The sequence below is a fragment of the Lithobates pipiens genome, unplaced genomic scaffold (genome assembly GCF_037356315.1).
Source record: "Lithobates pipiens isolate NorthernLeopardFrog02 unplaced genomic scaffold, aLitPip1_a1.2 Scaffold_18, whole genome shotgun sequence".
Classification (NCBI taxonomy): Eukaryota; Metazoa; Chordata; class Amphibia; order Anura; family Ranidae; genus Lithobates; species Lithobates pipiens.
The window spans coordinates 642,699,793-642,716,354 of NW_027507758.1; the positions used below are offsets into that span (position 1 = coordinate 642,699,793).

General features: G+C 45.0%; 5 protein-coding genes across 8 annotated transcripts in view; 1 reads left to right on the top strand and 4 right to left on the bottom strand.

The window, feature by feature from the left end:
• The window catches only part of LOC143989726 (uncharacterized), a 71,034-nt gene extending 68,781 nt beyond the window's left edge, over positions 1-2,253 (bottom strand). Inside the window, exon 1 of the mRNA XM_077489999.1 lies at positions 2,142-2,253. The gene's annotated coding sequence lies outside the window, so the exon portion shown is untranslated. The remainder of the gene's footprint in view (positions 1-2,141) is intronic.
• Positions 1-4,959, bottom strand: part of LOC143989712 (uncharacterized) — a 111,602-nt gene extending 106,643 nt beyond the window's left edge. The window contains exon 1 of the mRNA XM_077489986.1: positions 4,430-4,959. Within this exon, the coding sequence (XP_077346112.1) occupies positions 4,430-4,495 (66 nt within the window). The 5' untranslated portion in view covers positions 4,496-4,959. The remainder of the gene's footprint in view (positions 1-4,429) is intronic.
• The window catches only part of LOC143989636 (uncharacterized), a 353,768-nt gene that overhangs the window by 276,257 nt on the left and 60,949 nt on the right, over positions 1-16,562 (bottom strand). The gene's annotated exons all lie outside the window — the stretch shown is intronic.
• Positions 325-1,326, bottom strand: LOC143989860 (uncharacterized). The gene is made up of 4 exons (XM_077490137.1): positions 1,161-1,326; positions 947-1,044; positions 660-869; positions 325-536 (listed from the first exon to the last, which is right to left on the bottom strand). Exons 1-4 carry the CDS (start codon positions 1,243-1,245, stop codon positions 333-335), a joined length of 597 nt encoding a protein of 198 aa, XP_077346263.1. The 5' UTR covers positions 1,246-1,326; the 3' UTR covers positions 325-332.
• The window catches only part of LOC143989591 (uncharacterized), a 129,394-nt gene continuing 120,077 nt past the window's right edge, over positions 7,246-16,562 (top strand). The window contains exons 1-7 of one of the 4 annotated variants that reach the window (XM_077489795.1): positions 7,277-7,347; positions 11,571-11,698; positions 11,787-11,910; positions 12,027-12,124; positions 12,214-12,441; positions 12,521-12,730; positions 12,852-12,993. In XM_077489795.1, coding sequence (XP_077345921.1) covers positions 11,826-11,910; positions 12,027-12,124; positions 12,214-12,441; positions 12,521-12,730; positions 12,852-12,993 — 763 coding nt within the window. In that variant the 5' untranslated portion in view covers positions 7,277-7,347; positions 11,571-11,698; positions 11,787-11,825. Of the gene's footprint in view, positions 7,348-11,570; positions 11,911-12,026; positions 12,125-12,213; positions 12,442-12,520; positions 12,731-12,851; positions 12,994-16,562 lie in introns of all 4 variants that reach the window. The other 3 variants (XM_077489794.1, XM_077489796.1, XM_077489797.1) reach the window with 3 other exon arrangements.

Here is a 16,562-nt window from a genome sequence, read left to right on the forward strand (position 1 = left end):
AGACATATCCCTCCACCCGGCACAGCCAGCAGACAACACAACAAGTAATCCTGGGGGATTGTTCTGTCAGAGATCTTGTCATACCCGGGTATGGGGCAGAAGACCCAAATCACATACCCCAGGTGCCTAGATCTAGTAACATCTATGGGGAAAATGAACATTTTGCTGCCAGCTGATCCCCAGAATCTCCATAAATCCAGTCTAGATACATAAATTGTGTCGGCAGCACAGAGAAGGAAGATTATCGGAGAGAAATCCAGGAATACAGGACGGGGAACACAGCTCAGGAAAGTGACCAGGGGATTACAGGCTGATATCACCCAGCCCCCGCCCTACTCTGGACCAATCAGTGAGCAGTATGGGTGGAGGAATGTATTTAGTGTTAATGACCCACCTGTGCTGATCTCTGTAGGAGTGTCCTCCTCTATAAATGTCCCCGTTATTCCATCCTCCTCCATAGACTGCTGATCATCCCTCACATACCTCTCTTCTTCTTCTGATTTCACCTCAAATTCTATATCCATTGGATCTCCACTCTAAACCAAGAAAATGAGAGAGAATTTCATCTGTAAGATAGAAGATTTATTATTGTGACATCACATAGAAAATCCACACATCATCTCTAGGAGTCCATGTTCTAGATGCTCCATCCCACCAACCTTGAGGTAACAGTGGGGGATGGTGTGATCTTCCTGTGTGGAATCCCAGGAATACAGAGGACGGGGACATCTCTCTGGTGGGTCCCTGGTATTTGGTGGCTCCATCATATCCTTGTGGCCTTCTGAAAACTCTTCCATCACTCCATACTCCTCATCCTCCTCTTTATACTCTTCTTTAACATCAATATTATCATCCCCGAGGTTTCCACTCTGAATATATAATAAAACATTCATTGTAAAACACATGCTGTATAAATCAGAACTACCAATAATTGTCACTCATCTACCTGATGATGGTGGGGGATGGTGTGACCTTCCTGTGTGGAATCCCGGGAATACAGAGGACGGGGACATCTCTCTGGTGGGTTCCCATTACTGGATCCATCTGTAGGAAACACACACACTGACTGAATACATTGTTTCTATGTGTTTATCGGATGATGGGAGATCTAGGTGGAGCCTCCGTACTGCTCTCTCCTTTACAATAAAGTCTCCTCTTACCCGGTGATGTGAGGGGCGGCTGATTGTCCATCATGACGTCCTTGTAGAGATCCTTGTGTCCTTCTAAATACTCCCACTCCTCCATGGAGAAATAGACAGTGACATCCTGACACCTTATAGGAACCTGACACACACAATGATACAGTCACCATCCAGACACATCCCTTGTCTGTTACTGGATAATGTCCCAGAATTCCCAGAATCCTCCTCACCTCTCCTGTCAGCAGCTCCATCATCTTCTTGGTGACTTCTAGAATCTTCTCCATGTTGTGTCTCACGGGTTTTAGGGAGTTACATGGAGGCACTGTGATGGTCATATGATCACCTGACTTCACAACAGGAAATCTCTGTATTGAGGAACCAATAGGAATATCTATGTTAGAATCCCAGAATCCTCCTCACCTCTCTGGTCAGGTCTGTGTTTTATTAATAGAGATAAGAGTGATGTCATGTGACCTCCCAGAATCCTCCTCACCTCTCCGGTCAGGTCTGTGTTTTATTATTAGAGATAAGAGTGATGTCATGTGACCTCCCAGAATCCTCCTCACCTCTCCAGTCAGGTCTGTGTTTTATTAATAGAGATAAGAGTGATGTCATGTGACCTCCCAGAATCCTCCTCACCTCTCCGGTCAGGTCTGTGTTTTATTAATAGAGATAAGAGTGATGTCATGTGACCTCCCAGAATCCTCCTCACCTCTCCGGTCTGGTCTGTGTTTTATTAATAGAGATAAGAGTGATGTCATGTGACCTCCCAGAATCCTCCTCACCTCTCCGGTCTGGTCTGTGTTTTATTAATAGAGATAAGAGTGATGTCATGTGACCTCCCAGAATCCTCCTCACCTCTCCGGTCTGTGTTTTATTAATAGAGATAAGAGTGATGTCATGTCACCTCCCAGAATCCTCCTCACCTCTCCGGTCAGGTCTGTGTTTTATTAATAGAGATAAGAGTGATGTCATGTCACCTCCCAGAATCCTCCTCACCTCTCCGGTCAGCAGGTAGATGATCTCCAGGGTGAGGTTTAGTATCTTCTCAGTCATGTGACTCTGGTCCTCCTCCATCCTCATTGGTGCCGTCATTTATGAAGGTTTCCCTGTAGACAGATAGCATTTATAACAGAGAATTATCTGGATTGGTTGTACAATAATGGGATGATGATATCAGGAGGTAATATGAAGGTCAGTATATATTTAACTAGTTGCCAACCGCCGGCCAAGTTATACGGTGGCAGGTTTGCTCTCCTGCATGGATCGCCATTCCTGCACGCTTTGGGAGCGTGCCCGGGGGGGCGGGTGGATTCGATCTCTGCCAGCGACCCGTGATTGCCTTGTAGACAGGCAGAATGTAAAGAAGGCATTTCCCTTTCTGCCTAGTGACATGTCAGAGATCTATTGTTCCTAGTGATCGGGAACACTGATCTCTGTCATATCACTGGTAGCCCATCCCCCCTACAGTTAGAACATGCTGAGGGAACACATGCAACCCCTTGATCGCCCCCTAGTGTTAACCTCTTGCCTGCCACTGTCATTTTTACACTGATCAGTAAATTTTTATAGCACTGATCAATGTAATAACGTCACTGCTCACTAAAAAGTGTCATTTCGGGTCAGAATTTTCCGCCGCAATGTCGCAGTCCTGTTAAAAATTGTAGAATGCTGTCATTAGTAGTAAAAACAATAAAAGTCCCCAAATCTATCCCCTATTTTGTAGATGCGATAACTTTTGAGCAAACCAATCAATATACACCTGTTGACATTTTTTTATACCACAAATATGTAAAAGAATACATATCGGCCTAAACAGATGAATAAATTTGTTTTTTACATTTTTTGGGGATATAGTTTCATAGTTAGTAAGGGTGAATAAAGACACCAGTCCATCCAGTTCAACCTGAGTGAGTGTCTACAATTGTCCCTATCCCTGTACATTGCACACTCACATCAGTCCCTGTCCTCAAGGAGCCACAATCCAAGGTCCCCATTCATATACTAGGGCCAATTGTGGACAGAAGCCAATTAACCTACCTGCATGTCTTTGGATTGTGGGAGGAAACCCACGCAGGCACAGGGAGAACATGCAAACTCCAGGCAGGTAGTGTCGTGGTTGGAATTTGAACCAACGACCCTTCTTACTGCTAGGTGAGAGTGCTAACCACTACACCACTGTGCTGCCCGATGTATATGTATTATAGCAAAAAGTAAAAAGAGTTTTGTTTTTTCAAAATTGTCGCTCTTTGTTTAAAGCACAAAAAAATGCAGTGGTAATCAAATACCACCAAAAGAAAGCTCCATTTGTGGGGAAAAAAGGTCAATTTTGTTTGGGTGCGACGTCGCACGACCGTGCAATTGTTAGCTAAAGTGACACAGTGCCGAATCGCAAAAAATGGCCTGGTCATTAAGTGGGGTAAATCCTTCCGGGGGCTGAAGTGGTGTTAAGCACTATGGTCCCCAGTGGGGAAATATTTAATCTGGACAGTTTAGTGTTCACTATGATTCTTGGGGTCCGGGAGTCTCGTAAAATGTGGCCTCCTGGATCACAAATTCCATTCTCTATGTTGGGTGTGAGATGAGGAGGAGATCCAGGAATCAGGATAAAGGTCAGGACAAGCAACAGACGAGCGCATCCAAGAGATGAAGCCGGGGTCACTACACAGAAAATCAATCCAAGGAAACAACAGGCAGGACGAGGAATAGCAAGAAGGAGCTCAGAGACAAATGAGAATATTTCTCAGCCAATGGGAGATGATCTCAGCATGACTTACATAATGAAGGAGATGAGGGGGAGGGGAGGAAGTCACTTATGGTGACCATAGAGACATGGAAATTCAGCTGGTTCAGCAGGGATCGGTCACATTTCCATCCATGTGTGGTCACTGTCGGATAAAAGTCACTCCATCAGCAGCTGCAGCCAATAGCTTCATCACTGATCTGTGTATTCTGAGAGCGGAGGAGCGCCCCCCATTGTCAGAATACAATAGTACAGCGGGGAGGATTCCCCCATCCCCCTCCAATGTGTGGATGGGGGAATCACTTCAGTTTTTGCCTCTCATCCCGCTGGATGAACGATAAAACTGAACCATGTATGGCCAGATTTGGAAGGAAGATATATTCATCATCAACTGATCCCCCTGAAGGGGTTAATCTAGGTCTCCACACTATATATGTGTGTATCATCATCTGCTGGAGATAAAAGACATCACAGTGACTATGGAGGAAGAGGACGGACATGACGGGGGGTTACTGGGTGTAAATAGAAAATAAGATCTTATTACCTCCTCTGCTGCCACTTCCAGCAACGTCTCCTTTGTACTGTACCTCATGGATTGTCTTGTCTGCATCTGCCAACATCACTTCCTGTCTTCCATAGAGACTTCCTGTGTGTATCTGACATCACTTCCTGTCTTCCATAGAGATTTTCTGGGTAGAAGTGAGATCACCACCTTGTGGAGATCAGAGGAACTGCAGCCCAGAGAAACGTCTTGTAGTGGGAACACAGCCTTGTACTGTGTGTGTATCAGGGATGTGCAGTGAGGTGAGTGTCTGGTGAGGGACTGGATAGTATCAGATCCAGATACACACAGGTTACATACGCCGCCATCATTAGAGCGAGAGCAATAATTCTAGCACTAGACCTCCTCTGTAACTCTATACATGTAACCTGGAAACATTTTTAAAGCGTCACCTTTGGAGATTTTTAAGTACTGAAGTTTGGCGCCATTCCACAAGTGTGCGCAATTTTAAAGTGTGACATGTTTGGTATCTATTTTCTCAGCGTAACGTCATCTTTCATATTGTACAAAAAACTCGGGTAAACTTTAGTGTTCTTTTGTTTTTGTGTTTTTATTCATGAAACAGTTTCTGTCCAAAAATAATTTGTTTGAAAAATTGCAAATGCCGTGTGACATAAAAAGTTCCAACGACCACCATTTCACTCCCCAGGGTGTCTGATAAAACATATATATATATATATATATATATATATATATATATATATATATATATATATATATATATATATATATATATATATATAATGTTTGTGGGTTCTGAGTAATTTTCTAGCAAAGAAATGATGATTATTACATGTAGGAGAGAAGCGTCAGGATTGGGCGGGGTGGGAAGGGGTTAATTACCATAAGTAATATACAAATAATTATTATATATTATTTTTAAGGTACTTTATTATATTTTCTGTACTCAATCAGGGGGATTAACGGAGAAATTAGTGAAGTTTGAAGTTATAACCAGTAATTTCTCGGTAAATAGATAAATAATAAACGATGATCTTATAACATATAAATATATGATTTCTCTTGTACCTTTTCATCAGCAGAAGATTCTCATTCTCCCTCTTTACTGTGTGAGAAAAACATGGGGGATTGTGGGTAAATCTTATACACATAAACACATGTTATTTCCTTCTAGATAAGAGGGCGGGGCTCGAAGAGAACATTTGTCTTTTACACACGCCCCCTTCTATGACTCTGCAGTGAGAGGCGTGCCTCCACTGCAGCATTTTTATTGGACAGCTGAGACCAATGGTACTTTACTATTGGTCCAAGACTCCAAGCTGTCCATTGAGCTCAGTGCCTCTGATAAGAAGTGAGGAGATGCTCTGTGATCTCATCCTCTCAGTCTGCTGCAATCAGAGTGTGCCGGCTTGTATTTATACTGGCTGCTCTGTATGTAGCTTCTGACAGGCTGAACAAGGAGGCCCATATCTTCAGAACCATAGATGATAGGAGACACACATTTTCACCAGTGGTGGGGGTAGGACTTCAGCTACCTGTGACCCCAGGTCACCGAGCTACGACCTTCCAAGCTCGATCTTTGTTTTATTTATTTACCTTCATGGTGGGTGAGGCTCCGCCCCCTGACTGTACCTACCTGCAAAGATCCCCAGCGGAGAGTAAAGGGTGGAAATGGCTCCTGATCCCCAGATTTGGGCAATTATGTCACCAATATAAATAGGATAAAACCTGCGCTATGTGTAACAACTCAAATACCTACAGAAATAACTTATACCGGACTGCTACTGTAACAAAGGTAAGTGTTCCCTTTATCAACTAGAAGAGTATTATGTGTCACAGCGCTGTCCTATTGTGTGTGCACATAAATCATCACAAATACACTAAGATATGTGGAGACATTCATATATAAAGTGCTAGGGGCTCAAGTAATATTCTCTGCAGATCTACTGCTTCCACTTTACACCTACTTCACTGCTCTTATGGTGTTTATCAATAAATGAAGTAAACTGATCCATGTGCAAATTCATATACAACATAAAGTGCTTTGTGCTCAAGAGGCTGTTCCCTGCAGATCCACTGCTTCCACTTGACACCTACTTCATTAATCTTATAATGTTTGCTGCTATATTAAAGTAGAAACCTGTGAAAAAAATTATGTAATCATACAATATTTTGTGCTCAATATAGTGTTCTCTGCAAGTCCCCTGCTTCCACTTTGCATCTATTTCAATTAACTTATTTAAAAAAATAATTCCACCAATCAATGAAAAGTTGATAAGGTGTAAAGTTCTCGGTGCCGCAAACTGTGGCAGCTGTAGTGTAGCCATACCTTCTTCTACCTCTTACACACGTGATGGTGAGGGCGCCCCCTAAGTGGTGCTTCCCCACTCACCAGAGCAATATGACTTCCAGCTTTTCATCTACCAGAGTCACCAACATCCTTCACACTCTCCTCACCTCCGATGGCAAAGGAGCCGGATCCTCCTCACTCACTCCTGCAAGTCTGCTGTGCTTTCTGTTATCTCCCTCCTAGACTCCCCCTCCTCCTACCGCTGTTCCAGCAGGAGCGCCACCTCTTCATACACACAGAGCTCCGCCTCTTCATACACACTCAGAGCTCCTCCTCTTCATACACACTCAGAGCTCTGCCTCTTCATACACACTCAGAGCTCCACCTCTTCATACACACTTAGGGAGGAGAGAAAGGGGAAGGATATACAGTACACACACACACAGCACAAGGCCGTGTTCACACTATGAGACGTTTCTTGGGGCTGCAGTTCCTCTGATCTCCACAAGGAGGTGATCTCACTTGTACCCAGACAGGAAGTCTCTATGGAAGACAGGAAGTGATGTCGGGTACAGACAGGAAGTTCCGGGTGAGAGGTGAGTCAGAAGGAAGTAGAGAGAAGACGTTGCAGGAAGAAGTAGCAGAGGAGGTAATAAGATCGTATTTTCTATTTACACCCAGTAACCCCCTTTTAGTGAAGGTCAGAAGTATTGGATGTTTGTATTTAGTTTTATAAAATGGACAATCTCTAATCGGGATACAATGTATAACGCAGTCAGTGTATTGGTATAATGTGGAGTGTGAGTTCCGGGGTCCCCACAGGGGGAGGACATGAGGCTCCCTCAGTAAGAAGCACATAAATGATTGTATATTGTGTCAGGATAGAGCCAGACACCTCGGCACCACCTGAATCTGAGGGGAGGTCTCTGGCTGAATTCACAACACAAAGAAGGGGGTCAGTCTGGTGAGAGTCGCCTTCCATGATGGACACAGAGAGGAGCTGATGGCTGCAGACCTCACTGGAAGGTGCTTAGAACTGCTGAGTCTGATGGGTCAGTATGGACTGGGTGCTGCTCTCTGCACCCTGGACATATAGTTCTGTATTGTCTGTGCTGCTGAGCTGTGGTCAGACCCTCCCAACCCCCTCCAAGGGCCCATGGACTTCACCCTGCCTGCCCTGCTTCAGCTACCAGCCCCTACCCCTGTTGGCCCAGATATCTGCCCCCGATCCTATCCCAGCTCCAACCATTCCCACAATCCCATCCCAGCTCCAACCATTTCCATTGATCCCATTCCAGCTCCACCCCCCACCCCAATCCCATCCTGGCTTCATTCATTCCCCTGATCCTATTCTGGCTCTATCCACCACCCCGATCCCATCCACCACAAGGGGGACTGACACCATGTTTCGCTGCACCAGGTGACACCAACTCTAGTGACACCATTAGAGACATGTATTCCTTCTGAGACAACTGCCTCCTTTAAAGGCTTTGCTTTGCCTGTAAATAAGAGAGTTGTTTCATGTTGAATGATCAGGATAAACAAATAAATACATTTATATATAAAAATTGAAGAGGCAATCCCGATCTTTGCACTATTCTCTGTACTTCAAATCTTCACATACATTACAGTAATCAATACATTGTATAATAAATATATGATTACCAAGATAATATACTGCAGGATAAGAACATAACAGGCATCCTAGATGACACGGACCACCTCAGAAACAGTATAGAAGGGAAATCTCTATATATAAAATTGGGTAAACCATTCAATGAAGATGAGATGCATCCAATGATCCCTACGCGTTTCATGGATTTAATCCTCTCTTGTACTTTTCTTGTACCTGTTCCTCCAGCTTGTCCTTAGTGGAGGTCTCCATCCACTTCATTCATGTTTTTACAAAAGTGCAATCACTCTCTTAATACATTTTATTAAATGATAGTATTGGAGTCTATACAAATCACCTCTGGATATTGTTTTCTGTGGAGGTTCCTTTTGTGCTCTTTCTCCATTCCTTGGGTCCCGGTACCTCGGCTCCCGCGACAGGCGCCTTGAGCGCCACCTTTGTTGTAGTTTCACCACTTCATATTTATCTGATATGTAAGTACCCTCGGGGGAGGAGTCCTCTTCCCACTCTGTGGTTAGTAGTCATCTGTCAGGTATTCTGGCTAGATTGTTTTATACAATATTATCTATTTTACATATTTGTGTTTTTTTCACAGATATTTAATGCATTTGCCCCTGAAGAGTGGATTAAAGGGGAGTTCATATAAAAGTCAGCAGCTACAAAAAGTGTACCTGCTGACTTTTAATAATCAGACACTCGCCTGTCCTGCAGTCCAGCGATGCCGGCGTATGAAGCCTCGCTCCTCTCCCCCTCCTCTCTGCACCGCCGGCATTCTACCTGTGGGCGCCTGTCTGGCTTCACATTGCGTGCTGTGAATGGACGGGGCAATCTTCTGTGACCTGTGATATGTCCCAGAAGATTGCAGGGAGGGAGGGAGGATTGGTGATATTCCTTCAAGCACCACGGCATCTGGGGAGGATGTGGGAGCTGGGTGCCCTTAAAACAGGGTACCCATTCCCCCCCCAAAAAAATGACATGCCAAATGTGGCATGTCAGGGGGTCACCTGCACTTAAAGCAGAAGTTCCATTGTGGGGCAGAACTCCACTTTAAATCCACGAAACACGTAGGGTTCATTGGATGCATCTCATCTTCATTGGATGGTTTAACCAATTTTATATATACAGATTTTCCTTCTATACTGTTTCTGAGGTGGTCCGTGTCCTCTAGGATGGCTGTTATAGAGGTTGTAATTCCTCGTGTTTTTTCACCTTAATGCATCCTATGGCAGTGACCGGAGCCCTGGAACTTGCCCCTCGTGCTGTCTCTCTGCCCGGTGTTCTCGGCTCTTGATTGGATAGACTAATAGCAGCAGACTTCTCAAAGAGGTTGTAAACCCTCGTGTTTCACATCCTATGCATTTAGGTGAAAAAACTTCTGACACTGACCACTCCCCACCCCCGTTTTACTCACCTAAGCCCGTTTGCTCCCTTGGCAGAGATGCCCTGTACCTCTCTGCCCGGTGTTCTCGGCTCTTCATTGGATAGACTAATAGCAGCGCAGCCATTGGCTCCTGCTTCTGTCAATCAAATCACACAGGTGTTGGGGGCGGGCCGAGTCATACATACTTTTTTTTAAATAAACAAAGCTTTTCAATCACTTTAAGTTCTTATCCTGCAGTATATTATCTTGGTAGTGGTCATATATTTATTATACAATGTATTGTTTACTGTTGTTGCCAGTTTTCTACATATCATACTATTCTTCTACACTGACCTCACAGCTCCTCCTCCCAATGTCCCTCCACCCAGAGTCTATATGTCCTATGACATCACACTGACCTCACAGCTCCTCCTCCCAATGTCCTCCATCCAGAGTCTATATGTCCTATGACATCACACTGACCTCACAGCTCCTCCTCCCAATGTCCCTCCATCCAGAGTCTATATGTCCTATGACATCACACTGACCTCACAGCTCCTCCTCCCAATGTCCTTCCATCCAGAGTCTATATGTCCTATGACATCACACTGACCTCACAGCAGCTCCTCCCATGGCCCTCCATCCAGAGTCTATATATCCTATGACATCACACTGACCTCACAGCTCCTCCTCCCAATGTCCTTCCATCCAGAGTCTATATGTCCTATGACATCACACTGACCTCACAGCAGCTCCTCCCATGGCCCTCCATCCAGAGTCTATATGTCCTATGACATCATACTGACCTCACAGCAGCTCCTCCCAATGTCCCTCCATCCAGAGTCTAAATGTCCTATGACATCACACTGACCTCACAGCTCCTCCTCCCAATGTCCCTCAATCCAGTTATTTTTTTTCTCTGATGCTCTTATTCCCCATACACACGATCAGAAATTCCGTCAGAAAAAATATTTACAAAAAGACAGTCACCGCTGTCTGCAACGCATGCGCCGTAGACAGCGGCGCGCAGGTGCACTGGGCTTGCCGCTGCTAACGCCGATATGCTGTTAGTGGTGGCTCCCGTGCGCATGCGCAGGAGTGACGTCATCGCTGCTCCGGCACTGTGAGTGGCCAGAGCAGAGATACCCGGAAGAAGGACGCTCTGTGCTACAGGGGACATCGGTGACATGGCTGGGTCCTGTGTCAGGTAAGTGACACATAATGGGCTACTATGCGATGTGATGCGATGCATTGTAGCTCATTATGCTTTACCTTTGCAGGGAGACAAAGCTTTAAGCTTGCCTTGCATACACACGGTCACACAAAAGTTCTCTGAACTTTCGACCATCGAGAACGTGGTGACGTACAACACTACGACGAGCTGAGAAAGTTCAATGCTTCTGAGCATGCATCAAATTGTTTCTGAGCATGCGGGATTTTTTTGCGCATCCGAATTGCATGCAGACTAATGCATTTTCAGATAGGAACTTTTTCCGACTGAAAAAATAGAGAACCTGCTCTCAATCTTTTGCTGGCTGGAATTTTGCCAGCAAAAGTCTGATGGAGCGTACACACGGTTGGAATTTCTGACCAAAAGCTCACATCCGACTTTTGCTGGCAGAATTTCTGATTGTGTGTGCGGGGCATTAGGATGTGGGCGGACTCTTGGCATCCTCACTAGCAAAGTGGGACTGTTGGTCCTGCATTGTATATAATGATGTCAGAATGCCTGCAACAAGGATTTATCCTGCATAGTGTGGGGGTCCTGTGTGGGAAAATAATAACCCAGTCTGAAGTGGGGCTTTAATATAATGTACCCTTGAATGGTGAGGTGAGGAGGATTCTGGGAATATCATTTGATTTTACTATTTGTGTTCAGATCTAGAGTTTTCCTCCTGTGAAGTGTGGAGATCATATGACCATCACATTGCCTCCACCTCCCTCCCTGATAGAATAGAGAAATACAAAGAAGATTCTAGAAGTCACCAGAGAGATGATGGAGGAGAGGTGAGGAGGATTCTGGGAATTGTGGGACATTATCCAGTAACAGACAAGGGATGTGTCTGGATGGTGACTGTATCATTGTGTGTGTCAGGTTCCTATAAGGTGTCAGGATGTCACTGTCTATTTCTCCATGGAGGAGTGGGAGTATTTAGAAGGACACAAGGATCTCTACAAGGACGTCATGATGGACAATCAGCCGCCCCTCACATCACCGGGTAAGAGGAGACTTTATTGTAAAGGAGAGAGCAGTACGGAGGCTCCACCTAGATCCCCCATCATCTGATAAACACATAGAAACAATGTATTCAGTCAGTGTGTGTGTTTCCTACAGATGGATCCAGTAATGGGAACCCACCAGAGAGATGTCCCCGTCCTCTGTATTCCCGGGATTCCACACAGGAAGGTCACACCATCCCCCACCATCATCAGGTAGATGAGGAACAATCACTGATAGTATCATTAGGATCTGTACATTATCTGCATTGTTACCATTGATGTCATTTTTATTATATATTCAGAGTGGAAACCTGAGAGATTCTAAAGTTGAGGTTAAAGAAGAGATAAAAGAGGAGGATGATGAGGATGGGGTGATGGAGGAGTCAGAGTCTCTAAAAGAACACAAAGATCTGTACCAGGACACCATGGTGGAGTCATCCAGCTACAGAAACCCACCAGAGAGATGTCCCTGTCCTCTATATTCCCGGGATTCCACACAGGAAGGTCACACCATCCCCCACCATCATCAGGTAGATGATTGACAATTATTGGTAGTTCTGATTTATACACAGCATGATTGTTACAATGAATGTTTTATTATATATTCAGAGTGGAAACCTCGGGGATGATAATATTGATGTTAAAGAAGAGTATAAAGAGGAGAATGAGGAGTATGGAGTGATGGAGGAGTTTTCAGAAGGACACAAGGATATGATGGAGCCACCAAATACCAGGAACCCACCAGAGAGATGTCCCCGTCCTCTGTATTCCCGGGATTCCACACAGGAAGATCACACCATCCCCCACTGTTACCTCAAGGTTGGTGGGATGGAGATTATAAAACACACTTATAGAGACAATGTGTGGATTTTCTATGTGATGTCACAATAATAAATCTTCTATTTTACAGATGATATTCTCTCTCATTTTCTTGATTTAGAGTGGAGATCCAATGGATATAGAATTTGAGGTGAAATCAGAAGAAGAAGAGAGGTATGTGAGGGATGATCAGCAGTCTATGGAGGAGGATGGAATAACGGGGACATTTATAGAGGAGGACACGCCTACAGAGATCAGCACAGGTGGGTCATTAACACTAAATACATTCCTCCACCCATACTGCTCACTGATTGGTCCAGAGTAGGGCGGGGGCTGGGTGATATCAGCCTGTAATCCCCTGGTCACTTTCCTGAGCTGTGTTCCCCGTCCTGTATTCCTGGATTTCTCTCCGATAATCTTCCTTCTCTGTGCTGCCGACACAATTTATGTATCTAGACTGGATTTATGGAGATTCTGGGGATCAGCTGGCAGCAAAATATTAATTTTCCCCATAGATGTTACTAGATCTAGGCACCTGGGGTATGTGATTTGGGTCTTCTGCCCCATACCCGCGTATGGCAAGATCTCTGACAGAACAATCCCCCCAGGATTACTTGTTGTGTTGTCTGCTGGCTGTGCCGGGTGGAGGGATATGTCTGCATAGTCTCAGACCCAAGTCACTGAGTGCAGTCTCAGGAGATGGGAGGCAGCGGTGTGGGACCTCTGCAACTTGTCTCATGTAATCATTTCATCTTCCACTGATTACTGAATACCAATATTATGAGTCCTGACCCTTATACTGTATACTTTATATTCTACATTACATACTCCTGACCCCTGCACTATATACTCTATATTGTACATTACATCATTCTGATACTATATAGTCCTATCTGTTGTATCTTATACAATATGTTGTACATTACATAGTCCTGACTTCTGCTCTCTCCCCTCCCCCCACTGCTATATATACACATAATATGGATTCTCTTTTGTTACACCCATTTCCTACCAGCTGGACATTTTATATCTGATGATGTGATTGGAGCACAGCAGGAACCAATCAGCTCATGTCTAGTAATAATCTTTGTATTTCTATTTTAGTAGATGGACGGGAGATGAGGAAAACCTCAGAGGATTGTCTCACTTTGTCTCCAGACTGTAAAGTAGAAGATGAGGACAACACACAGTATAGTCCAGGAGAAAACCCGACTACCTCAAATGTCCATCCGGCACCACACAGTGTAGATGGACCATCGTATTCCTCTTATCCTGAGGAACCTCAGACTGTAAGGGACGGAGCCGTCCTTCCAACAGAGAAGAGACTTTCCTGTTCTGAGTGTGGGAAGTGTTTTCCTTCTAAATCCAAACTTATTAGGCATAATAGATCTCACACAGGGGAGAAGCCGTATTCCTGTCCTGAGTGTGGGAAATGTTTCTCACGGAAGTCCCATCTCTACACACATCAGAGCTCTCACACAGGGGAGAAGCCGCATTTGTGTCCTGAGTGCGGGAAATGTTTCTCACGGAAGTCCAGTCTTTATACACATCAGAGATCTCACACAGGGGAGAAGCCGTATTCCTGTCCTGAGTGCGGGAAATGTTTTTCAGATAAGTCTAGTCTTTACACACATCAGAGATCTCACACGGGGGAGAAGCTGTATTCCTGTCTTGAGTGTGGGAAATGTTTCTCACGGAAGTCCAATCTTTACACACATCAGAGATATCACACAGGGGAGAAGCCGTATTCCTGTCCTGAGTGTGGGAAATGTTTCTCATGGAAGTCCAATCTTTACACACATCAGAGATCTCACACAGGGAAGCTGTATTCCTGTCCTGAGTGTGGGAAATGTTTTTTAGAGAAGTACAATCTTTCCACACATCAGAGATTTCACACGGGGGAGAAGCCGTATTCCTGTTCTGATTGCGGGAAATGTTTTTCACAGAAGTCCAATCTTTACACACATCAGAGATCTCACACGGGGGAGAAGCCGTTTTCCTGTCCTGAGTGCGGGAAATGTTTTTCAGTGAAGTCCAGTCTTTACACACATCAGAGATCTCACACAGGGGAGAAGCCATATTCCTGTCCTGAGTGCGGGAAATGTTTTTCACAGACGTCCCATCTTTACAGACATCAGAAATCTCACACCGGGGAGAAGCCATATTCCTGTCCTGAGTGAGGGAAATGTGGGGAAGAAGCACACCCTGATATACACCTCAGATATACTCCATGGCTGATCTTCATCATGTAAGAAACAGTTGATAAGGAGATCAGAGATCACCAAAGACATGGATGAAGTGTTGTACCGTGTCGGCCATTGATAGCAGGAGAAAAATAAAAATTGAGTAATTTCCTCTCATCCATTTTGTAGCTTTTATAAATATAAAAAAATTAATTGAATGAATGAATGTTGCACGCATTCCTCCCGCTGTGAGGTCATTTTTTTTGTAATTCTAAAAACATGTTATGATAAAAGAGGTGAAGTTCGATGGCACAAAGGCCTCATCAGTAGGGATGAGCTTCGTGTTCAAGTCGAACATACGTTCGACTCGAACATCGGCTGTTCGCCCGTTCAGCGAATTTCGAACGTTATGGGCCGTTCGCGCCAAATTCGTGTGGCGCTCACGGCCCACAATGCACTGCGATGGTGCAGTGCATTGCTGGCTCATGATTGGCCAAGCATGCACTGTGACCCCGCATGCTTGGCCAATCACAGCGCCGGCAGCGAGGAGAGCCATGATTGGCCACAGGCAGGATGCCTGTGATCACCAGTCTCCTCTCTTGGCTTCCTTCCTGGATGTGGTCTCAGGTTCCCAGGATGAGCAGAAGAGCCCACGAACCACACTTGGGGGGGGTCATGGTGGGGGGGACCGAGCCATCTGCAGTGTAAATGGGATCAGGCAGCTATACAGCCCCCCGGATCACTCTTAAGGCCTATAAACACGATCTGACTTTTTGACAACAAACATGCAAATGAGCTATTTTAAGGCAACATCCGACCATGTATGCGCTCCTTCGGAAAAAAATGTCGGTTTTTATCGGACAAACGTCCGCTCTGCAAACAGACAAACTTTTCGGCAACAAAAGTCCGATGAAGCAAAGTCCAATCGTGTGTACAGAAATCCATCGGACTTAAGATCAAAGTACAAACACGCCTGCTCAGAACCAATGCAAAAGATCAGAGAACAATACAGAAGTTGACTAAACGGTGGCCTTAAAGAGCAGAAAAACCACGTGATTTTGGTGAAAGTTGGCTGAAAAAGTCCTGCTGTGTGTATGCAATACAAGTTCACGGCCAACGCCCTTTGGACAGAAATCCACGGAAAAGTTTGTTTGAAGTCCGATCGGGTGTATGAGGCTTAACTGTGTAGCTGGGAGCCGGATGAGCCTCTGCTCCGGAGTGATGGCTTGCCACATGCAGGTATCCTGCCTGCTGATATAAGGGGACAGCAAAGTCAGCAGATGGTGAAAAATGGGGTCCATCATCCGGAGATAATTCCTGAAATCGTCAGGATTATTCTCCCGGATCTCACAGAGCAAAGGCATGTGCGAGAACTGGTCACGCTGGAGCAACCAATTCTTGGTCCACAAACTCCTCCTCGCCCTGTTCATGGACCGGGCTTGTGTCAAAGCTAAAAGCCCAACACCAAGCCCCTGCACAGCACAAATTTTACGACGAGTACCTAGGCGAAGCATGGCTTGAAAACGGTCGGCTGGTCAGAACGGCCAACAGCAAGCACCGATAAACAGCAAGGCCTGAAAGAACGAACTGAAAACCAGAAAGGAGCAGACAATAAGTAATGAAAATCAAAGCGTACTATACCAAGATAT